This window comes from Podarcis raffonei, chromosome 10 (genome assembly GCF_027172205.1).
Source record: "Podarcis raffonei isolate rPodRaf1 chromosome 10, rPodRaf1.pri, whole genome shotgun sequence".
Taxonomy (NCBI): domain Eukaryota; kingdom Metazoa; phylum Chordata; class Lepidosauria; order Squamata; family Lacertidae; genus Podarcis; species Podarcis raffonei.
In genome coordinates this window covers 52,296,084-52,321,805 of record NC_070611.1, presented here as the reverse complement: position 1 = coordinate 52,321,805, position 25,722 = coordinate 52,296,084, and the positions used below count along the sequence as shown (strand labels likewise).

At 42.1% G+C, this 25,722-nt stretch overlaps 1 protein-coding gene across 4 annotated transcripts in view; it reads left to right on the top strand.

The window, feature by feature from the left end:
• The window catches only part of CHST11 (carbohydrate sulfotransferase 11), a 187,681-nt gene that overhangs the window by 26,467 nt on the left and 135,492 nt on the right, over positions 1–25,722 (top strand). For 2 of the 4 annotated variants that reach the window (XM_053406363.1, XM_053406362.1), the window contains exon 2: positions 19,188–19,226. The exons of the other annotated variants lie outside the window; for them this stretch is intronic. In XM_053406363.1, coding sequence (XP_053262338.1) covers positions 19,188–19,226 — 39 coding nt within the window. The remainder of the gene's footprint in view (positions 1–19,187; positions 19,227–25,722) is intronic. 4 annotated transcript variants of the gene reach the window in all.

Genomic DNA, 25,722 nt, shown 5'->3' with positions numbered 1-25,722 from the left:
AAGGGTTAAGTAGGTTCTGTTGATTCTCTGTCACACTAGTGTAATGAGTGTAGAATCTGCTCTCTGGGGGAGTGGTGAAGGTGGGGAATCTCTGTCCAAGAAGAGCACTCATATACAAATAGCTGTAGCTCTAATAAACTTGAATAAATTCTATTAATTTATATGTTAATTAAGCTGCTCTTTAGGTTCTACACTCTGAGTAATGGAGGGTAGGGGAGTTGAATACAGAGCAGGCTGGGGGGGCACCTGTTTTCATATACCCCCAAGTCAGTGTGAAGTTAAGGAAATCTGCATATGTTGTTCTGATCCTTTAACCAGCCGGGAAAAGCTGCTAAAGAACAGGCCAAATGTTAACTGCCTGCAAAACTACTCAGTTAGCAGGTGCCATTTTGCTTTAAGAAGTGCCACTGAATTGTGACTCAGAACCCTCCCTGATAACAAAGGAATGCTTGTAATTCCAAACCTTTCTTGCAATGAGTTGCAGTTATCACTCAGTCTAGGACCCAGGTGGCCAAATATTACAAGATCTCCACCTGGCAAGGGGAAAGCGATAATAAAAGTTTATATCTTTTTATGGTGAAGGCCTTCAACAAAGGAAAAAAAATTAGTTCTTCTAGGACAGCTTCTGCCAACCTGGTGTCTTCCTTGGGGGAAACCATGACTGTTAAATGTATGGTGCAGATGTGGCCTTTGTCTAGGATGGGCCAGGGATGCTGCTGCTTTGAGTTGCTGCTGCCGCTACTCTTCATCCTTCTGCAGCTAAGCTTCAGTGTTCTACCCTCTTTTACAAGGAGGGAAGTGATCTGGCAGCAAAGTTTCTGTATATGAAAGAGAGAGAGAGAGTGCTATGAGTTTGCTTTTGTATCCCCAGCAGGTAGCAGTAGTGATGAGAACATGGCTAGTTTCTTTTCTTTTCTTTTCTTTTTGTAAGAGAGAGCTGCTTTTCCATTCATGGCTTCATTCATTCATTCATCTGAAGAACACTCTCAAGGTTGCCTGAATAAATGGTTGGGTTGTAGTCTGAGGAACAAGGATTTAAGAACATTATGCATATTTGCTTGTGCCTTTCTGAGACTTGCAATGAAGGAGCTGTCAATTTCAGTTCTCTTCAGTCTCTAAACTTTTCCAGTCCTAAATTCTGCAGCAATTTGATTTCTTTTTATAAAAAGCCTTGTGAAAATTCACCAGCAAATTATTGCAATTTCTCCCTAATAAACACATTTTTGTATGCAGTTTTGACCAATGTACACATTTTTTGCAAAAAGCTTCCCCTAACAAAATGCACCTTTGTATGTAATTTTCAGGGGGTTTTTTAATGTGCACTTTCCCCTAATACATGCATTTTTGTGAACATCGCTTGGTTGAAGAACTGCACCTCAAAATTGTGGTTCTCATATTGTTTTGGAAAGTGCAAATTGTTATAGCTTAATCTTTAAATGCAAACTGAATCAGATTTCTCCCTTCATCCCTAGCTGCCGTTTACCTGGGAAGAGGAGAGCAGTGATACAATCCTCTTCTCCAGAGTCCTCCTGTTTTTTGGGGCAAGTCGAGCAGCGTTCATTGTCTTTGGCCCTCAATGAATTAATATTTTAGGGGTGTCCACAGAAACATTTGATCAGCTGAAAATGAGATGCCAAAGAATGTAGAAATGGAAATGAAGACTATTGTATATGAAGCTGCTGAATACTTCTAAAGGTAGCTTCTGCGTTTGATTAACATGTATACGCTATATGGGTGTGTCACACCTTTGGTTCTTACTGCTTTTTGAAGTCGAGCAGTATTACTTGCTGTGGCTCAATTTCCCAGATTTTATCTCTGCTTTGAATTCAACAGGATCAGAAGGTTTGCATCTCTTCTCAAGCCTGTGAAAATAAGAAGTCCTGAAATGTTTAGGAAATATTATGTGGCTGCAATCCAACTCCCTTGTCCCATCAGTGCACAGGAAGTACAAAAACTGTTTCATGAATGCCTCCCACTGGCTGTGTTATGCGACACCATTAGTGTGAACAATGAAACCACAAGGCTGCATGCAGACACGCTTAAATAATGGGGCTTGCTTTTCTTTCCCCCTGTTAGAAGCTTGACCCTACTTTCCAGCTTATTTTACAAACATACTAGGTAGCAAATAGAATTCTGATTCTATTCTCCACCCTCCTGACTATTAACCTTTTAATTGCCATATGAATGTGCCGTTTCTATTTGTTTTTAAAAACTAACTTTGAAAAAGAAAAAACTTTTTTTTCTGGGAAGTGACATCACGTTGGGAAATGACATACGCTGTGGCATCATGGGATCAGCCTATCGGGGTTCTCCGGTGCTGGCTTCTGGTGTGAACATTTGTTCCAGTCCTTGTATATGGCCATCTGATCAGCTCTGTATGCTTGCTGCTGCTGTTCCTCATTCTATGGGACCAAAGGGCATGGAATATACACCACACAACACTCATATGCCTGTGTGGTTATTTTTAATGTGCTACGAGCTACCTTGTGCATTGGTTTTCCCATGGAAGGGTGGGATACAGTCTTAAATAAATAAAAATTAAGAAGTTGTGTTTGTGTGTTTTCTATGCGCATAGGGTTCATCAGAGGATGGATCACTCTTAATGGCCTGGCTGCACTTTTATGCTTCCCCTGAAGCTACTGGCATTTCCCAAAGACAGGAGAGTGGGCAATGAGTTGTCATAATGCCCCAGTGGCCCCAGTTACCTCCCCTCTCTTCTTCCCAGTAGCTTTGTACAAACTCAAAGAGAAAGTGTCTTAAGTTCTTTTGCCAGCATGTGATGAGCAACAACTTGATTCCAAAGATGCATTACAAAGGGGAGAGGGAACCTGTAGTGCTCCAGCTATTGTGAGACTAGCAACTCCCATCATTCCTAGCCAGCATGACCAATGGTCAGGGATGATGATAATCTGGAGGCCATCAGGTTCCGCCCTTCTGATTATCTGGCTGATGATAATATATCTTTATATTAGTTGTGCAAAAATACTTTTAGGAATGCTATCTAGCATACGATCAGAGCAGATGGGAATTGGTGTCCCAACATCTGGAAGTGCCTCTTTTTGACTGGACAACTAAAAGGTTCCATGATAACTTCTAGAAACTGTCTCAGGCTGACACTGAATGTTTTAAATCTCACACGAAGGGTTCCTGTATCTTTGCCCCTCTCTCTTTGCCTTTTTGGATACTCTCTAAAACGTGTTCCAATTTCCTCTCATTGACGGGGGAAAGGTGATAGTCATGGAAATTCCAGGGGCATAGAAAACCACACTTTGAAAACGTGGCGATTATGATTCCCTGTGGCAGATTAAGTAGTTTTTATAGTTTGGAACATTAATTAATATTTATGGAGCCTTGTGTTGGCAGGATGGGCCCTGATCACTGGCTCTTGCAGCTTCAAATCCATTTCAATTATAACTTTGTTACTGTGTAAATGTCACATATACATTGCCAATGTATACATTAGCAAAGCCATGCAAAGGATGAAACACACCAGGAGAGAGTTTCTGCTTGCATGGCTTTAGTCAGTGCTGGCATCGGCTTCAGCAGTAAACACTCCTAATTAGGGCTCTGCAGAAGTTTATATGCCTGTGTACAATTATGGGCTCTATGTGGCCAAATGAAGGACATAAACTGCTTAGGAACCTAGGCTTATCCTGGGCCAGAGACTATTGGTTCCTTAGTATTGTCTATGTTGCCAGGGTTTCAGATTGGGTTCTTTCCCCCTGGATATGCTGGGGATCAAGCTTGGGGCCTTCTGCCTGCAAAGCAGATGTTCTACCTCTGAGCTATGACCCTTCCCCAAAGGAAAGGGGCTTCTCCATCTCCATGATGCTAACTGGGAAGAAAGCTAATCAGTAGGTTGTCTTCTCACAGCCAAGATGTTGGCTTCCCAAATTGCATTGTGGGTGGGGTGGTGTTGGTGGCGAAGGGAGTGAAGTGGCTTAAGTGTTAGGTATCACTCATAGTGAATCCCCAGCATGCCCAGGGGTGGGAACATGTCTCCCTGTTTCGGAGGGAGAGAAAAACCGCCTGCCTGCCAACTACCTAAAAGCCAGTGCTGAAATCTGGTGGTGATGGTGAGCCATGCAAGATAAGGGATGGCAAAAGAGAGAACTGGCAGGATGGTGGGAAGAGAGTCAGCAAAGCAATGGCTAGTTGTTTAATGCAAGGAGGAGGAGCATAAGAAGAGTTATTCTGGATCAGACCAAAGGGCTATCTAGTCCAGCATCCTGTTGTCACAGCAGCCAATTAGATGCCTGTGGGAAACTGGAAAGCATTACTTGAACACAGGAGCACTTTTCCCAGTGAGAGCCAGTGTGGTATAGTGGTTAAGAGCGGTGGACTCGTAATCTGGTGAACCGGGTTTGCATCTCTGCTCCTCCACATGCAACTGCTGGGTGACCATGGGCTAGTCACACTTCTCTGAAGTCTCTCAGCCCCACTCACCTCACAGAGTGTTTGTTGTGGGGGAGGAAGGGAAAGGAGATTGTTAGCTGCTTTGAGACTCCTTAGGGTAGTGATAAAGCGGGATATCAAATCCAAACAACTCTTCTTCTTCTTCTTCTTCTTCTTCTTCTTCTTCTTCTTCTTCTTCTTCTTCTTCTTCTTCCTCCTCCTCCTCCTCCTCCTCCTCCTGCTCTTCTTCTTCTTCTTCTTCTTCTTTTTCTTCCCTCCTCACCGGCATAGTCCATTGACCAGGAAAGATCTGTGCGCAGCATTTTTGTCTTTTGGTATGGTGGCTTCTGGAAATGGAGTAACAGTATTTGTAGGGTTTGTCATTTTGAACTTTGTGCCAAACCATGCCATAAACGATTGTTTCTAAAGCACTTTGAACTATGGTTTCAGACTCATCTCAAGTAGTAGTGAAGTCTCCTTTATCATGGTTCATATGATGTCTGAACTAAGGGATGTGTTTGTGTGGCCTCAGCAACTAGTCCTGGGTGGTGCCTTTCAACGAGGTACCCTCCAGATGTTGTCAAACTTTTATCAGCCCTGACTAACATGGCCAATAGTTAAGGATGAAGGGAGTAGGGACCCAACAGCCTTTGGAGAGCCCCACATCTGGGCTAGCCTGCCACCACGGCTTCCCTGGCTCTATGACCACCTTCTGTGCAATCTACAAATCTAGAGGCTAAAAACAGAAGTCATTGCATTTCTGAGTCTACATTTAGATGCTTAAATACATGCTCTGAGTTTCAAAATTGCTGCTGTTCATCCTTCAACTCCAACTCAAACATACCAAAATATCATGTACTTAGTTTGAAACCTGTGAAAGGCCCCTCTTTTAAGAAGGTAGGTACACCTGACTTTTGTTTTGAAATAAAATTCCTAGTCATGAACAACAAACAATATCAGCTGTTCCATCATATTTTTTAAAAAAATATTAGTGAACTTGTCAATCTACATAAGTGAATATGCTTCTCAAAACTCACCTCATCACATGATCTTTATTTCATAGGATTTTTCTTTCCTCACAGATGCCTAGAAAACAATGACTCTTGGGGTTATTTGATCTCAAAATCTTATTTGTGAAAGGATGTCTTCTATAGAGTGGATTTCTACTTTGTGATTTTTAAGGGCAGTGCTATGAAATTGTAAGTTTCTGGTACCTTACAACCTAGTTGCATCATAAATAATTTTATCCTCTTTGGTGCAAGTTCCCCCCACCCTCCTTTCAAATTATACACTCTGTAAATTAAAACAGGGGTGGCAGCCAAGTGGGCCTCCAGTTGTGGGGCTCCATTCTGCGTATGGCACTCTGCTTATGTACTCTCAATGTTGATTATAACTCATGGAGATAAGCCATTACCTGTGGCATGGAGATTGTGATTATTCTCTAAGGCAAGGGACAACCTTGCAATAGGCAATATTTTGGATCACATATGGACTCATTGTTCTTTCCTTAAATTGAAGATCAATCCAAACAGAACGGCTGCATTCAGTTTAAAAAATTGCACCGTGGAAAGCCTTGAGCTTGCACACTTCTCCTCACCCTACATCCTCATGGATAAAGGGAGGAAAATTGAATTTATTGTGTAGTTTGAGCAAACCACTGTTTCCCGTATTGAGACAAACTGGGAAAATGTGGTTTGCTAGAAACTGTGGTTGATTAACAAACTGACTCTTTGGGATGGTTGTAGGGTTTTTTGAGGATATGGTGGTTTAGCTCCAGACGAAGGGATCAGAAAGAGGCACTGAAGGGTTTCTGCTTGATGTCTTGATAATCATTCTATGAGATTATGTAGGACCTCATTTTATTTCTCCATGATTTTCAGCACCTATATGAGAGCACTGGGAGTTGGGGTCATACCAGGGTTTGTCACTGAAGTGTCGTCTGCTCCGTTTCTCTTTGATATCTGAATTGTGTTAGCTGTGCAGGTGCTGAACCAGTGTCTGAATGTGGTAATGAGCTGGATGAGGGCTAATAAATTGAAGCTGAATTCTGACAAGATGAGGCACTGTGGGTAGATGCTTCCTGGAACCAGACAACTGATGTACAACCTGTTCTCTATGGCATTGGGCTCCCCCTGAAGGAGCAGGTTTGTAACTAAGATGTGCTTTGTCCCGCTTTATCACCAGAGACTCAGACGTCCTTAGTTGCACAGTTTACCATTTTTCCAGCTTTGCCTGGTTTGCCAATTGTGGCCATTCCTGGACAGGGTAGTCTGGCCATGGTGATCCATGTTTTGGTAACCTCCAAGTTAGATGACTGCAATCTGTTATGCATGAGGCTCTTGGACTACCTTTGAAACTTCAACTGATGCAGAATTTTAACTCTTACAGCCAGATTTTGTTCATGTTATACCAGTCTTATTACAATGTCACTAGCTTAGTTTTCAAACCCCATTTAAGATGGTGTATTTATTCTGACTCCTGCCAACCTAGCAGTTCGAAAGCACGTCAAAGTGCAAGTAGATAAATAGGAACCGCTCCTGCGGGAAGGTAAACGGCGTTTCCGTGTGCTGCTCTGGTTCGCCAGAAGCGGCTTCGTCATGCTAGCCACATGACCCAGAAGCTGTACACCGGCTCCCTCGGCCAATAAAGCGAGATGAGCGCCACAACCCCAGAGTCGGTCACGACTGGACCTAATGGTCAGGGGTACCTTTACCTTTACCTTTTTATTTATTCTGAAGGCCCCAAATACTGTACCAGCCTACCCATGTTTTGAAATTTTCTGCAGAAGCTCTTCTCCAAGAGCTTCCCTTATTGGAAGTGCACTATGTGACAACAAAGCAGAGGGCTTTTTCAGGGGTGGTGCTTCAGTTATGGATTGCCTTCTTTAAAGAGGTGCACCAGGCACTCAAACTCAAACTTTTCCAGGTTAAGACATGTCCATTTCCCCATAGCCTGCTGAAAGGTTGTAGCTGCTACTGCATATTATTATTCATGTTATGGTTTTGTTGTATATTTTGCCTTTTAAGGATATGAATAATTCACCCCCTGGAATCTACTGGATGAAGCACATATATAAGTGTTTTAAATAAATATATAAAAAATGGCTTGTAAAAGTCAGTTTCCCATATCTAATGGAACGGAAAACTGTGGTTTGCTTTTCCAAGTCCTCAATGGAAGTTTAATTTCCTCCCCTTGTGTGTGAAAGGAGAGCGAGAGAACCCCATTGTTTGTTACATCAAAATATAGTCAGTTGTTGTTCTTGATGATGGATCTTTGGTCTGATTCAGCAAGGCACATTTTACTAAAATGGTAACAAAAATGCAGAATTGCACTTAGTTTCTTTTCTTTGTTTTGCTGAAGAGAGCAGCTAATGACGGCATTCAGGTGGCCTTGACTCAAATATTAGTTGAAGACTTGAGCTGTCTGCTTTTCATCTTCAAAGGGCTGCTAGAGAAGAAGCCTAATCTTCCGGAATTTAAAATCCATATAATGGGGGCATTGGGGCAAGGAAGAAATTAATAGATTAACAGAGTCATCCTGTAGAATATAAGGCAGGAGAAGGGAAAGGAAAAATCTGCACAGTATTACATTTTCTGCTCTCTTCCCACTAGTTCCTCATGCAGTCTGATTTATCGAAGGTTTGGGAGAACAGATAAGGAATGGCAAAGGGTTTTCTTCTTTTTTAAAAAAAGAAATTCACTTTGAACTACGACTCTCTCATGCATTGTCTGTTTGCGGAACAGAGGGTGTCAATCAAGTGCTCCCAGAACACCCCAGGAAAAAGTTATTCCCTCCATGCAAAATGGAAATTGCAGTTTGATGCCCTTCCTGTTCTTCTTCCTATATCTAATTTTCCCAGCCTTGAGACTTGATAAATGAACATTTTTACATGACTTTAGCCCTGTGTTCATTCTCTCTCTCTCTCTCTCTCTCTCTCTCTCTCTCCCTCCCTTCCTCCAGTTTCTCTGACTTTCTTCTGGGACATTCAGAATTGGTTCCCTTGAGACACTTTCTCTTTGTAGAAGCTCCTGATATTTAAGTACACAGTGCTGGGAACAAAATTCTGCATCTGTGAACTCATCATACTTTTTTTAAAAAAATGTATTTTTATTAAATATTTTCTTAGTTTACATCATACATTTTGAGAGCGGAATACTTCTTCATTTGAGCTTTTGAAAGGACATACTGGGCATGGGCTAAGCAACAGCCTATTTTGATATATATATCTTAACATAAACATATCTGTGTTGATATAGAATGTATTTCAGTCTCCAGATGAGGAAAGAAGAGGTAAAATGTTGAAGGAAACTAGCTCTCTTTGGAAGGTCTACTAGTACTTACTTTTTTTAGTAGGATTTGTCTTTTTATAAATATTCTTGGATGAGCATGTTCAGGTATTGTGTTTTTATGATAGTTGTATATTGAGTTTTAATGTCTTTAATATATTTTATGCTGTAAGTCACTTTGGGGCATTCTTCTGTGATGAATAAATATAATTATTCTTCTTATTATTATTGGAAAGTCACCACAAAGTGACACATTCCCTGACGTTCCTCAACTTTTTCTTGCATTCGGTTAACACCTGATGATAATTCTTTTTCCTTCAGGGGAGATAATTATGTGAGGAAATGCTATTTAAGTATTTAATATGAGGGAACGCTGTAAAATTAGGCCTGTTTTCAAAACATAGGCACTGTCTTTATGTCTGTAAAGTAATATGCTGTTTTATGGTGCTGTATAAATAAGGACAGCGAGACTTCCATCCTGAGATAATGAGTTTGTGTCCTGAGGTAATGAATTGGGTAACTGTCACTGTGGGAAAAGAGAAATGTTTCGTGTCTTCTCATAATGCATCATAAATTCTCTCCTGAGTGAAAAATTAATTGTCCCTGTCTGATTGAATATAGGTACTATAGCTGAAATATGCCATTATCTCCCTATAGGAGCACATATTTGGAAACAAACAAAGCTCAATGTTTTTCCTTTCTTCTGCCCATGAATTGAATTGTGGAGATTAAACAACACATTTGGGGAATGGAAGGTTATGGAAATCAGCGAGAAACCTGTTTTGTTTGTTCTTTAGAATCACTACCTTTTCTTAAAAATTAAATGAGTAAGAGATAGGAGAAGATTATTCTTTGTAATGACCATAATAGAGGCTTAGTTCTGACAAATTGCAGATGAGGAGTTAAACCTATGTCTGGGTGGCACATGTAGTGATCCTATGGTTGCTGTTTGCTTGGAACTGCAAAACCTCTAATTAAGAAGAAATGTCTTTTTACTGCAAAAAATTCACTGCTCAGTAGGGGCCTCCATGGATCAGGAAAGCTGCAGCCTGGCCATGGTTTTGGTCAATGGTCATACTTCCATTTTAGTTGGTAAAGTGTTTTTGTGAGACATTGCTTAGATTCGAGAACCAGGACCCCTATCCAAGTTTTGATCAGGGATTATGTTTTTGCTAAGTGTCAGTCATTCTACAGAAGACTAATGATAATTTGGCTAACAGACTGTTGTTACACAAAGTGTACTAAGTTGCCTTATGGAAAGTCAGACTATCACAACATTGACTACTCTTGACAGGAGGACTTCCTAAAATCTCAGCAGTCTTTCCCAGCACCTCTTTGAGACCTCAAAGTAAGTTTAATAAGAAAAAAACATACCACAATTTTCCATCTATAAGATGCCCCCCCCCATGTATGAGTTTTGTGGGAACTAAGATTTAAGAAAATGGGGGGAGATAGCCCAGACTATAAGATGCCCCCTAATCTTTGACATTATTTTTGAGGGAAAAAACCTAGTCTTATACACTGAAAAATATGGTAGATGGCATGAGCAAGCAATGAATGATCTGGTGGTTCTGGTTTTGTGAGGAAGCAAAAGTGTTCTTTGACTTGGCAGAGGCAGCCATCAAGCTAGAAGAAAATCTCTTTGAGAAATTCAATCTCATTTTACTATTCCTAAGCTTCCCAACCCATGGCTGGATTTTTGAACTCAGTCAGTATATTTAATTCTTGGGGTGATGGTGAATGGAGCTGTGGTGTTCAGATCAAGGGAAGTAATAGTTCCACTCTTCTGCCTTGGTCAGACCACACCTGGAGTACTGTTCCAGTTCTGGGCACCACAGTTTAAGAAGGATATTGACAAGCTGGAACGTGTGCAGAGCTGGGCAGCCAAGGGTCTGGAAACCAAGCCTTTGGAATTGAGGGAGTTGGAATTGAGGAACTGATGGAGTTGGGCATGTTTAACCTGGATAAGAGGAGACTGAGAGGAGATATGATAGGGCTATCACATGGACGATGGAGCAAGCTTGTTTTCTCCTTCTCCGGAGGGTAGGACTCGAACCAATAGATTCAAGTTTAAAGAAATAAGATTTAGACTAAGCATCAGGAGGAAATTTCTGACAATAAGAGTTGTTTGACACTGGAATGGACTCCCTCAGAAGATGGTGGACTGTCCTACACTGGAGGTTTTTAAGCAGTGGCTGGATGGCCATCTGTTATGGATGCTTTGGTTGAGATTCCTGCATTGCAGGGGCTTGGGCTAGATGACCGTTGGGGTCCCTTCCAACTCTACAATTCTATCATTCTGTAACTCTTACATTTCTATAACTCTTATGTGGTCACAATCAGGAACCCTCATTTTCCTGCTGGCATTAAAAGAGATGAGTGTTTTACGATGACTGTAACAGCACATGCAAACTGCTTCCTTCCCTCCACATGTCCAGTGTAATGCATGAAAAGTGTTTATGTATTTGCACATTTGCAAAGCTTGGAGCGTCTCCACCCCCATCGTTCAGCCCGGACACTGAGGTCCAGCACCAAGGGCCTTCTGGCGGTTCCCTCATTGCGAGAAGTGAGGCTACAGGGAACCAGACAGAGAGCCTTCTCGGTAGTAGCGCCCGCCCTGTGGAACGCCCTCCCATCAGATGTCAAAGAGATAAACAACTACCTGACATTCAGAAGACATCTTAAGGCAGCCCTGTTCAGGGCAGTTTTTAATATGTAACGCTGTACTGTTTTTAATACTTGATTGGGAGCCGCCCAGAGTGGCTGGGGAAACTCAGCCAGATGGGCGGGGTATAAATAATAAATTATTATTATTATTATTATTATTATTATTATTATTATTATTATTATTAGTGAATTTATATATATGTGCCTTTGGGTAACTGGCTAAAGTTGCTTGGTGAAAACCAGCTGGGATTTGGTTATTCTGAGGCTTTTCTTCATTACAAAGCTGGCGGCATTTGAAACCAGTTGGAGGATGTTTTCAAGTAAAGTATTTTTGGGGGTGGCTGATATGAAATGCAAGAGAGGCATAAGACCATAATGAGTAACTAAGTTCTGTTCCAAGCTTTCAGCGATTACCATCTGATTCCAAGCTAGCGTATCTTAAGGCCTGACATACGTCAGTTGCTGTTGCTGTGGAATTAATGAAATTACTAGACCTGAAAGCATTAATCAACAGATTAATTTATTAATTGACTGTGGCTTAAAATCCAGCTGAAAACATCCCTTAATTAGTTGCAAGGGTGTTTGGCTTCTTCCATGTGCATCAGAGGAAACTGCTATCTATCAAATGTTATCAGCTATTTGAACCACTGTAAAAACTGTATATTGTAAAAACAGTGTGCTATAATACGTTTAATACAATTCAGACACTTTGGACTGGATTCAATTACTTGGTTGCATTAGTAAAGCCAGCAGGGCTCCCACTTGTACTGATGGAACAATCTCCTTAGTTTTATATTGAAGTCCACCCTCTGTGTGCCTGATCATCAGGGTGAGCTTCCTAGTCCTGTCCTCCCCAAAAGAACCTACAATCATGTTTTGTGGAAATTTCCATCTGTCATGCATGGGTTGAAGGTTGCCCTGTTTTTGTTCACAAAGCAATTTCTAAAGGAGTTGTGTTGCAAATTTTGCAGTGCACAGTCAATTTCCACAGTGAAGCTTATCATTAATCCTTACACTGTTAATGATGAAACCATTTGATTCATCTGCTATCTGTTCTTTGGACTTCCTCTCCCTAAAGAAAAAGAAAATGCATTTTTAGTAGCCATATTGTCAGTAAATTGGCTCCACTCAAGTGCAGGCTGCCTTTTCTGAAGGACCATAGGATCAAAGGTGTGGTTCGACTTGGTTTGGAGTTATTGCCAAAAGTAGTTTCAGTGCTTAAGTTTAATTAGTAACTTTTTGGTGCTTGAGTTTGTGCATGACCCCCCCCAATGGAATTTTCACATTGCCCTTCCTGAGCAGACAAATTCAGGATGGATATGGTCTTTTTGATGTGTTGTGCAGGATCCAAAAATAGACATAGAACTTATTCTCCAACACTGGACTGATGGGCTCCTTCTTCTGCCAAGCATAATTATGGACCATAATTATGGTCCACATCTTTTCTACTGCTACAACCCAGGAGCTGAAGTGAGGTATCTCCAAAGCTAGTATCTGCAAATCAGCTCAGTGGCCTTCTCCTCTGATGTCTGTGAAACACTATGCAGTGGATCCACATGCTATGAGCAGCATTTTGTCTGTTGATTCAAGTTTCTATTCCTCCACCAGGTTTATCCTATGGGATTGCAGTCATACTATCTACCAACCTTCCTGTAGAGCAGGGGCAGAGAACACCTGTGGTCCTCCACTGATACTCCTGGACTTCAACCCCCATCATCCCTGTCCATTGGCTATGCTGCGCTGGCTGAGGCTGATGGTAGCTAGGCTCCCAACCATATCTGGAGTGCCACAGGTCCTCCATGCCTTCTGCAGAGGCTTCCTGCATTTGCTTCATTTATTAATGGTGACGAGAGGGAACAGAGTGGGTGAAGTGCTGTCCCTGCATTTGCATGACCATCGGGGTCCCGCCCAGCTCTTCAGTTCTGTGATTCCATGATTGGAGGGGAACAAGGATTCTGTGCTTCTGTAGAAAGCAGTTTGAGGCACTGCATACCAAAGTCATCACTCTGACAGGGGCCCAGCATGCTTAGCAGCCCTGCTGTTTATAGTGAAGGCAGATAGATGCAAGAGTGTGCACACATTCAATTTTCTAGGAGGAGGAGAGGACATTTGTCATTGTTACAGCGGCATGATGAATTTGAGGGAGAGGTGATGCGTTTTAGATCCAGTCAGGAATTAAGTTTCTGATTTGAGGAAAGCCACAATGTTAAATTCCAAGCATCCCTTCTTGCTTTTCCTCCTTTTAAGGGAACTCAGAGCTTTTTAGGAGGGGGTGTTAACTTTAAAGACACCACATAATATTTACAGGCCTCGTAGATATTAGTGGTTAGAGCTACTGTAACCCAGAAAGCCCTGCATTCAGTAAAACAAAGAAGGAAGGCAAAGCTGAGGGGCATGCCTTGTGAAAGGCAAGTGTGAAGGCTTCCCCTTTGAGACCTTTGAGCTGGTCTCAAGCAAACCATCTGAAAGGTGAAATGATGCACTTATATCTTGTTATGGTGGAATAAGTATCCCAGGTGCAGAAAGCTGCTGACGTCTTCAGTGAAAACATGACATTGCTTTGTATAGAGAAAGTAATACATTTACTGTTAAGTTGTGGGTGAACATATCAGACGACACAGCGATTCTTCAAACAGCTCTTGTTTATTCACAGGCCAGAACTGAACTGAACTGAAGGGTTCAGTCAGCCTGCTTATATAGAGCTCCAGTACAACGTAACTGTAACAATTTTCTAAAACTATCCAATCACTGAACGTCACTTTTGATCCCTTATTTGCATAACTATCTACAGTATCCCCCTGCTGGCTCATGGTGAGAACTTCAGTACATAACATTTACTATTCCAAAATACTATTAAAAGATAAAATTATAGTTGTACTGTATTCTTTCTAATGAGAGAAGCAACATTTGCATGCTTTCCCACACAAGCTGTTTATAATTTTGTATGTCCATGTGAAGCTTCCCATTTTAAAAAGTTGTTTCGATCCTTGAATGAGTGTTGATCGCTTAAATAACTTCCAGAGGAATAGCCATGTTGGCAGCCAAAACAACAAAAGAGTCTTGTGACGCCTTAAGGACAGTGATTCTGAATTGTGGTTATATTCTCAGGACAACGCTATGTGTGTCATGCAGCGCACAAAAGCTTATGCCATCCTTCCCCACCCCCATGCCCTCCAGATGTTTTGAACCACATCATTCCCAGCCAGCAAGGGAGTTGGAGTCCAAAACATCTGGATGGGAATAGGTTGGGAAAGGCTGATTTGTGCAATAAATACATTTGCTAACATTTAAGGTGCTGCAAGACTCTATCCTATGTACGTATCTGCATGTATTGATGACGTATTCCTGGCACTAGCAGTCCAAGGATCTCCGGTTTTGTATTTTTTTTCCAAATCTCCCAACTGTAAATACAAAGGCAATGAAATCTGCTTGAGCCAGATGGTTGGGGCTGATTTGCAGAAGCATGCATAAAGCTGGAAGAAAATCTCTTTGAGAAATTAAATCCTACTCTGTTGCTTCTTTCCGCTTCCCAAGGGTGTAAGTAGTCTCTGAAAACATGTAATAAGAATAGCTCATACTTTCTCCTTCTCAGAAGATAAATAGTGTGGTTTTATTTCACTTTGCAAGAACCCCCTCTTAGCAAGACGACAGAGCAAGAGTCACGATCAAGATTTTTGATTGCGCTACTCTATGGAATTACATTCTCAAAACCTTACCCAACATTTCAATCTGTGGTCACATCAGAGATCACCTAAGAACAAATTGGATGGTAGCCAGGTAAGTTTTACTCAGAACAGACCTATTGAAATTGATGAACATGACTTTAAACAGTCATGGTTTCCCCCAAAGAATCCTGGGAAATGTAGTGTGTTAAGAGTGTTGAGTCATGTCCATCAAGTTCAGTGGGTCTGTTCTGAGTAAAACTTAGTAAAACTGCTACCAATTTATTGAAACCATGTCATCCACAAAGATATTAAATGCTTCAAAACTAAATCCTTCCAGGCCCCCTTTTAAATGTCAGTTTTTTGCTGTGTGGGAGTCACTTTTCCATTTTGTTGTGAGCTTCTCTTGCAAAGTTTGGACACCTTTTAAAATGACCCAGCCATATGCAACGCAGAATGTGAATGTCTACCCTCTAACCCCCATTTTTTCAAGCAAGGTGACAGTTCTGTGGTCCTATTCAGATCCTGCACAATTGAGTCCCACTCATGTGGATGTGTCATTCTGAACAGCTTCCCTCCACAGGAGCTACACACTGAAAAGTTGCCTGAGTAACATTTAAAGGGTCCCGTCGATCTTATCAATTACAGAATAGGTTCAAACTGTGCAGTATTCAGAAAGTGCCCAAACTAGTACACTTTGTTCAAATTGAGCAAAATCCATTTCAATAAAAAAGGAAATAAAGAAAAAACAGTGGTGGCTCCATTCATTAGATACCAGTGGCTTTAACATTATAAATGGTGGCTTTGAAATACATCTGCTTTGGATCTTGCATAGACTTGCACATATAAGAATCCTGGTTGATTCTTTCTTACTTTTTCCATATAAGATGTAAATGTTGACATCTTAATACCAATCTTGCTACATTTGTCTATTTTAATAATGCATAAGAGACAGTGTTTCTGTCTCTTGCATTCAACATTGCACAGCTGGCTTGGTAACTAATTGAGGAGTGGTTGTTCCCTTCAGTTATGTCTCTGAGCATTAGCCACTGTAGAACACAAGGCAGCTGAGAACTTCTAATAGGTGATTTATTGAGCTGTGTTTGGTCTCCCAGTTCTTTTTGAATCTGTGCCTGATTCTCCCTCAGAAGCTGCCATTGGGAAGATCACGACCTGTTTAGATTCCTCCTTAGTCCTCTGGTGGGTTGCGTTTGTCTTCTGCAACATAAGGTTATCTATATTACCAAGAAGGCTGGTGGTTTGAGCCCACCCAGGGACAGCTGTGTGCATTGCAGCAAGTGGGACTTGTTGAACCTCTACAAGTCTGTGATTCTATATGTTGTGCACAATTTGTCATGATGCATGATATCAGCTTCTCTTAGAGCTTTGGGGCTTTGAACTGTGTGACATAGTGCTTTTTTCTTTTCTTTCTTTTCCTTTTTGTTAAAAAAACCCCCTGTCTGCTGCCAGCCAATACACTTTATGTCAGTATGCTGAGTTTCTGTGGCCTTCAGAATGCTAGGGCATCATGATGTGAAATTCCAGAATAATGAAAGCAGCCCTATTCCCATGATCTCTCTTCCTCTGTGGATTGTTAGCTTTGTTCCTGTATGATTCAGACTGCCTTGAAAGCATTTGGACCCCTGTTTTAATCTCTGTTTGCTGGTCAGAGCTCGCACTTCTGAAAAAAATACAATTTCACCTGATATTTATTCTCTTTGCTACTTAACTTGCTTCACCCACCTGAATAAATTCTTGCTCATGTTCTGTAGGCCAGCGTGCGTTTTTATAAGATTAGCCTCTTCATCTTTTATCTCTTTATTTCCTGTGTCCTTGATCTCCTGTTGCCTCGTTGTTGTGGATTTCCCTTGCATGCGTTAGGACAGAACTGACACATTCTGTCCTAAGAGAGCGGTTGTAAGTTCTGCAGCTGACAAGTGTTTTGGGAAGGACTCTTGTGCTTTCAACAGTTCCTTTCCCTGCTGATTTTTCCATTGTGTCACAGCTAGAGATGCTTAAGGAATTCAGTTTCTGTGAATTCTGATGCAGACTGACCTGATCTGTACCCCCTGAACTAATGCTCAGGTTGGAAACTAATTATTCTTTGGATTTTACACTTACCTGAATTTTGCAACATAGCTCTCAGCTACAAAAAGGTGCAAAAACATGTTTAAAATGCATATTTTAGAGTAAGATGTGTTTAGAAATGTGCATATTCACATAAAATACACATTTAAATTAGATATTTTGTGTTGAGATATGTAATTAAATATCGCAAGTGCAATGTAGAAGATAACATTGTGCTTTCATATTGTCTCAAGACAGTTTTTAGTAATAAGCCTCTAAGGATTCAATCAGTGAATTAAATGTGTGCTTGATGCAGTTTAACATGAATTTAATAAACAAAAAAAGCAAAGGTATGTCAAGTAGAACCTTCCCTTCCCCAATTCACAGTTGGAAAATACCTTTGTTAAGACCAACCTAATTGTCACAAAATAGTGACACGCTTTTGAGTCCCCGGGGAGTTCAATCATACCTAAGGTGGGCTCCAGTATAATCCTTTTCTGTGTAAATTCTCACAGGATTGTTGCGACAAAGAATGAACATGTAATAGCATTTTTTACAGCAAATGTGCTATAGACCCAGTTTTTCTACAGTTATGACACAGAAGTTGTTAAGGAATGTAGTTAATGTGTTAATTCCATTAGTGAGGAAAGAGCTGGCTCATTCCTAAGATGCACCTGACCCGAATCTGGTGACTTCCTTATCAGTGCTACTGGACATATTAGGCACATAACTCAAATTACAGCGTGGGCTGTGGGTCATTGGTTCTTATTAGGAAGGAGTGGATAGTTGTACAACTGTGGAGTTACCTGAACACCTTGAAAAGAGCTCATCTGAGAAGAAGACTTGGAGAATTGCCATATCTTTGCACTCCGAGAACTCTAAGCTGCTGCAGGACTCTGTGCATCTTGACTTTCCTGCATTGCAGGGGCTTGGAACTGCCTTGGTGTCCCTTCCAACTCTACAATTCTATGTTTCTATAACTTAGAACTTGCGTGTTGACATCCTTCAGCAAGGACGTTGAAGTACAGGGACCCCTCTGGGACCAGAGGGAGAAAACTCTTGGTGTAACCTGCATATACCGTATAAATATAGTGTGTGTGTGTTTTTTTTCCATCCTACCCAACTTCCAAGGAGGTTAGGGCAACCACATGGCTTTGCCAGCCCTGCAAGTTTCATCTGAGAGACAGGTTGGGCTTTAGCAGGAGCAATCGGCTCAAAGCCACCCAGTGAGATTTATGGCTGAGTGAAGATCTGAACCCAGGCCTTCCTCCCTTTATCATAGTCTAGCACTCTTGCCCCTCCACATCCCATTGGCTCGGGATCATTTCCAGCATCCCATTCCTTTCAACTCATATCATAGTTCACTTCTCAGGTGTGAGACCTGCTTTTTATTCTACAATTGATCATTTGAAGTGGTGTTTTTATGTCTCCCTCTATTATGCATGTGCAGCCCTGGTGATTTTAATAGAAAGCTTTGCATAAAGCCTGAGAGTAAGACATTTGTTTTTGGTATTTGAGATTCCTGCTTTGTATGAACTCTCTGGCTAGTTCTAATAAAAAGGCATGATTTATATAGCCTATGCACCATGTAAGTGTGCTCGAGGTACAGCAACAGTTGCAGCTCTCTGGATAGTAATCTGCTTTTTCCCCATGCCATTTTATAGGCCCAGTGTCAATCTGAGGGCATATTCTGCATTATTATTACTTTCTGTGGCAGCCCCAAATACAGAAATGTATCTGGAAGGGCTAGATAGATGTTTAGGCTCTAAGAAAAGCAATGTATCTCTTTTCAGCTGGCATGGAATGTGTTGCATGTTTCTTGCACTAGAGCTTAACCCACAGATGGAGAACTTGCTGTCTTCCAGCTTTTGTTGGACTACAACTCCCATCATCCCTCACCCATTGACCATGCTGGCTCAGGTCGATGGGAGCCAGAGTTAGCCAACTTCTGTTGGCTGCCCCTGGCTTAATCTGTTATCTGAGTTAGAATTCCCCCATTCATATTTTTTTCCTGTGCTGTAATTATACCCATAATTAGCAAAGTGAATCATACAAAATACTTGCAGTTCTTTTACTTATTTATAAAACTTATATCCTGCTTTCTCCCCAGAAAGAAAATTGAAGCATCTTACAACAATCAAACAGACATGTAAGAAAACCAACTTCACAAAATGCATTAAGCAACCATAAAAAAAATGGAATCTGCTTAAAAAAGGAAAATGAGCAAAAATGGGGAACTCATAAAACTCTAAAAAAACCTAAAGTGAAGACACAGAAGAAAACAACCTTCAGTTTTCTTCAGCTGAAGGCCTTCCAAAACAATCAGGTTATGGTAAATGCCTGAAGTGAGGAGGACCTCAGGACTGAGGGCCAAGTGTGGCCCTCCAGGTTTCAATATATGGCCCTCAGTACCCCATCCAAGCTACACACCTCTCCCTAAGCCAGACCTCTCACCTGCTCTTCTCTATGCCTTCCTGATTCTAGCTAGGCAAAAGCACTTAAGGACTTGAACTGTGTGGAGGTCCCGTGCTTGCCTGGGTGAAGAATTGTGGTTAGTAGGGGCAGCGACCCCTGGCATCCGTGTGGCTGGCATGAACAAAACCTGTCTGCTTTATGCAGATGTTGAATGTGGAATATTTAGGTAACTGCAGCACAGTGCAATAATATATTGTATGCCCAGAGGAGGTAAAGATTATTCAAAATCAAAGAAACTGGCTAAACAAGGCCCCAGCATATAGGCTGAAGGCACATAAGGCCACCTCCTTGTTGAAGCTAAGCAGGTGTCAGGGCTGGGGTCAGACCCAGTTCAGCAAGAAAGGAAGAAAATATATGATGCTGGTGAAGTTAAGTCTTTATTTAAAGAAACAAAATACAACTCAGCCTGGTGGTCTCAGCAACCCTTTCCAATAGGTCTTGCCCCTATGGAGCAGTTCCCAGGATTGAAGGCCTTCTACCACCCTTAAAACCTTCAGGATGTTCCCCAAGCAGTCTCAAACTGTGTCTGTCCACCTCTGACCTCTGCTCTGCTCTTCTCATTACTCTGCATGTTCTTGGAGACCAGCAGGAAGGGGAGCTTATCACAGCAGGAGGGAGAGACTCCCTGGATCTTCAGCATGATGCTTCATCTCTGCTTCAGCCTCAGAGTCTGAACTGTTCCCTGTCACAGGCTCTGCCTGCTCACTAAACCCTGTTGTTCTTTCAGCTTCCGACACCACCTCCCACCAATCTTCTCCCTCTGACAGCTCCTCTGTGTCCCACAATCAATCCCCTGGCTCTGAGCCTTACACCTCTGGGGTTTTGCTTGGGGATCCCCCAGCTGGTGTCTCTCATTCCTCTTTGACCAGCCAGTCCCTGACAGCAGATCAGAGTCTGGTCAGCACTTGGATGTATGGCCACTTGGAAACTATGTTTACACTGCCTTGGGGGTCTAAGATAGCAGAAAAGTGGGATGTAAATGTAAGAAAAGTAGAATTGGCTGTGTTGTATTTGCTTGCTCTTCTCATTACAGTGATTACAGATTTCTCTCATTTCTCAAGTTTGCACAGCAGATTACTGTTATGCTAACTTTTGGCATGTTGGGCAACTTCAGGAAATGCATACAGCATATGCAGCATAGTCTTTTCTCAGAGTGTCCACTGGTGCCAACTCAGTTTGTTCCATATAAGAAAAATGTGGCAGGAACAGTAGCCTTAGTCATGACTATCTATGGCAGTAGCTGGCTAGCAGTTGATCTTGGTATAATTTAGCAGCTGTCTTTAGGAATAACATCTGCTTTAAATGGAGCGAATGAACACGAGCACAAAAAAGGAAACCTCTGTGCTCTGAGTTCCTTTATGGATGAAAGTGGGAGGAGAGGCGGTTCAGTTCAGGATAAGAAACAGAGCCCGTGGCAAGGGAAGGATTTCCCTTGGCTTCCCTACCAAATAAGCAAAGGGGAAGCAGAGAAGTTTGCTCCTCGGGAGGGAACTGCTGTCAAGAGTCTGCTTCTTCCTCTCTCAGCAACCCTTAATGCTCCATCCCATCTTAATTGCTTCAGAGAGGCCCTTGATTATTCATAGAGGCTTTTTTTGTGGGGCAGGTAGCTGTAGGGGAGAGGTTCTTATTTTAGGACCCAAGCTAATCTTCCACAGAACCTGAGAGGCAGCTACCAGGTTTGTTGGGAAACTTGATTGTTTGCTAACAGTTCTTCACTTACTTGCTCAGTAACCTAAGCAGTAGTAATAACACCAATCCAAAGTCTTATTTAAAGGAACGTACACACAGGTGCATCAGCTCTGGCCTTCGTAGGCCCATACAGAGTTAGCTATATTGTTGAGGGTTGAGGTCAATGTGTGACTGCTGACCTTGGGTGGGTTGTGTTTTAGCACAACCAGAACCACTAAGAAAACATCAGCTGCAATGGATTAAAAACCTGCTGCATGCAGTCTGGGCCATGCAGAATGTCTAACAGTCACCGTGGATGCTGTGCATGCCCTAAGATGGTCATATGAATGGACTTGACTACATCATTTATCACTTTGCTCTGCCCTTCTGTAAATAAGTTTTATTACCCTCAGTCCTCTTCACTTCTTTGCTTGACACCTGTCATTTTTGGATAACAAAAACACTACCAGAACCACCAACACATTAATAGGGAAAGCAGTTTCTAGCAGTATGATTACGTAATGCGTTTTCAAGTCCCCTGTCTTTCAGCTTTTCTGTTCAAGTTGCTCCAAGGGTCTCTAGGTGTGAGATAAGATAAGCAAGGTAAGTATCGGCACAGGGGAAGGCTTCAGTAATGAGTGTTTTGTTTACAATGCCGTGTAGCATGTGCGTGGAGTGGAGAAATAGGCTATGTTATGGATTTAACTTTGGCAAATCAGATGCAGGTCTCATACTGGGTAGTATGCAGCAATGTTTTGCTTGAGAGTAGACCCACTGAAGTTAATGGACATGGAGGGCACCAAGTTTGCTAGCACTGTTGTACTAGATCACTTTGTATAGAAGCTAGTCTTAAGAGGGGCGAGCCGGTGACTCCTTTTACTACTTGTGATGCAGTGCCTAGTATATATTGGACACTTTGATTTTTTTAAAAAAAATGTTGATGAAGTACGATGGACCTGGGCTGAGCACATTTCCTTTGCCCTGAAAAGAAATGCTTTGGCACGAAGTGAGCATATGCTCACCCAAACCACTTCTTCACTTTGAATAAATGTTTGACTTTACCTTAAACTGCAGTGATTGATTACAGAAAAAGGAAAGGGACAAAACTCTACACTGCTTTTTTGTTGTCATTTTATTTTGATTAGTAGAATACATCGTTTTAAAAATGGATGGATAGATATTCTTAACATACTTACCCATTTAGCAGCAGATGAAAAATGGCCGGTCCTCACTAAATTTGCCTGACAGTTGGTGACTGACTTGAATCTAATATGTAAGCTTCATAAGCTTTGCCATAATGTTTTGAAACGGTCATAAACCTTAAGGGTATCCTAGTCACACAATTTAACCTGCCACATTTAACCTTCCTCTGCGTAAGAAATTTATGACAGGTTCCAAATACAATCCTCAGCCTTCTCCTTAAAGCAAATCACAAAAAAAGAATGGTTATTGGGTCCCATGGGAACGCAGAGTCCGCAATATATTTAAGCAGGCAGCAAGATGGCTGGAATTAGACATTCAGTGCCAGGTCTGGGAATCCTGGTTGCCACTGAATAGCTACAAAATAGGGGCAAGATGCAGGAATTTAGGGTGGGAGAGACTGTACTTTGCCTCTGTGCACCCACTGCCTGTCCCTTGCCACTCCCTTCCTAGAGTCATTACTTGTCACAATGTTGGAAAACATACCCAGAACTCCTTGTAGCAGGGGGCAGAAAGAAGCTAGGGGAGGAATTGTGAGGAAAAGCCACAGGCAGAAGGGTTTATGTGCTTCTTCCCACTTAGCTTGAGATTACATCCTCTTCACGCCCCTCTGTTGGACCGCACTTGGATCTGCCTCCGAACGCCTAATTTTGCTATCACCAAATCACAATTTCCAGAGTTCTTTGGTGAACAGCTAGATTCATCTCGAGATAGGTAGACAACATACCATATTGCATGCGCACCCCCCCCCCAATTAATTTAGAGTATAAGCAGGGCTTTTTTCAGCCAGAACTCGCCAGAGCTCAGTTCCAGCACCTCTCAGGTGGGTGTTAATGCCATTCTAAGAGAATGAGGGAGGTGTTCATGGTGAGTTCCGACACATATTTTTTCTAGAAAAATAGCACTGAGTACAAGGAACTGGCAGTTCTGCATTTGCAGGGAATTGATCCTGTGTTGTGGTAGCACCTACTCCCTGGATCCTGCCTCTTTTGCCCGTTCATATATCTCTGTTTTATTGTTTTTGGCACCTGCTAACTGATTCCCCCTGCCCCCAAGCCTATCCATACAAGTAATTTTAACATGCAGTTTATTATGCATATTTGCTTTGAAACTGCTGGCCTTTTTAATACTTTGCTACATTTTATGTCAATTGTATTTTTAGCTTTCAATTTGGTTGCTGTTTTTTTAATGAAGATCTTATGTCGCCTCATGTAAACCACTCAGAGGCTTCTGTCAATTAAACAGCAAATAAATCTTGTCAAGTAAATAAAAAGAAACCAATGTGTAAATGTGATGAAACTCACTGTATATGGTGAATCCAACATATGGTGTAGGTAGGAGGATGGCAGAAGATCCTTCACACTTTCCTTATATAGAGGGTGCCTATGACCTTTTGGGTCCGTGGTGCAAGGGATGTTTGAGATTCATGGCTAATGCCATATATGCAGAATAGGAGAGAATGATTAGAGATGTAGGCAGCACGCCTCTTTGGGGAAATGCCTGGCACCCTTCCAACCAACTCGTAATTGCTTCACCGCGAAAAGCTGCAACGCAGACAGACGCAGCGACAGGAAAGGAAGAAAATCCCTAAAATGCAGAAGTTGGTGATGTAATGGGGATTTGATTCATAGCTGACCGCTGTTCTCAAGAGTCACCTTCGAGCGGAGGAGTGTGCTCCCCTCCCTCTGCAGGCAGATGATTTACTGCTTGACAGGTAGCTCACCAAAGCCCTTTGGCTGGAATCAGATGGCTTGTCTGATCCCAGCCAGTATACATCCATTTTCTCATACCTTCATTCAGGAGGGAGCGAAATAAGGCTGACTGAGCACAGTGCATCTAACAAATGCTTTGTCGGGTTACAGGAGCTCGGGTATTAAAAATTTATTTCTACCAAGGCTGAAGCAACATTAAAAAAAACTAAATGAAAAAATGAAAAAGGGTGATTTATGGACAGGGAATTTCTCCGTGCTTCATAAAACCATCATATCCTACAGCTGAGCATTTGTCAAACGCTACTTTAAAAACCAAAAAAAACCTCACTAGCACCATTTTGGTTCTTTCATCCACAATGTTTATTCGGAAGCCAGGTTTGCATACAAAGCAATTAAATACAGTCAAACCTTGGTTGTCGAACATAATCCGTTCCGGAAGACCATTCGACTTCCGAAACATTCGACAACCGAGGGGCGGCTTCTGATTGGTTGAAGACCTTCTTGCACTCAAGTGGAAGCTGCATTGGACGTTTGGGTTCTAAAAAACGTTAGAAAACTGGAGCATTTACTTCAGGGTTTTAAGCGTTTGGGAGCTGAAACAATTGGGAACAGAGCTGTTCGAGAACCGAGATTTGACTGTAATCTCATTTTATTGCATATGTGTAATCATTCGTTTTCAGCGAGACGTTTTGTGTAGCTGCTAGGGGGTGGGGAGTGTTGAGAACATGGTTAGAGCTTTAAGTATGGTAACAGTAAAGGTAAAGGTAAAGGGTCCCCTGACCATTAGGTCCAGTCATGGCCGACTCTGGGGTTGCGGCGCTCATCTCGCTTTATTGGCCGAGGGAGATGGTGTACAACTTCCAGGTCATGTGGCCAGCATGATTAAGCTTCTGGCGAACCAGAGCAGCGCACGGAAACGCCGTTTACCTTCCCGCTGGAGCGGTACCTATTTATCTACTTGCACTTTGACGTGCTTTTGAAGTGCTAGGCTGGCAGGAGCAGGGACTGAGCAACGGGAGCTCACCCCGTTGCGGGGATTCGAACCCCTGACCTTCTGATCGGCAAGTCCTAGGCTCTGTGGTTTAATCCACAGTGCCACCCGCGTCCCTATGGTAACAGTAGAGGATAGCAATTTATAAATGGGACTACCACGTTGGATATTCTATCCTCCTTTAACGACTCCAAGGCATACCTACTGCACTCTGTTTCATTCCCCACCCATTAGACCACTTCTTTACACAGCAGGCAGAGGAGGTTGGGTGGTGGTGTGTTCGCCAGTAGAACAGCAGTGTAAAGGGAATGTGCCTTTATAATCTAGCTTTGTAGCTTTCCAGATGGTGCCGAACTACAATTCCCATCATCCCTGACCCTTCGCCATTCTGGCTGGCCATTCTGTGAGCTGGAACCCAACAACATCCGAAGGGCAACAGGTTCCCTATCACTGTGCTATAGGGGCAAGTAGTAACCATTTTTTTTTAAGGATCACACTAAAGCCAAATGCAAAGTTAGCTCACCTCAAGGTAGTCTGAAGGAAGGAAATCTTGAGTTTTTAAAAACAAACAGATTTGAGTGGTAAACTCATTTTGTTGC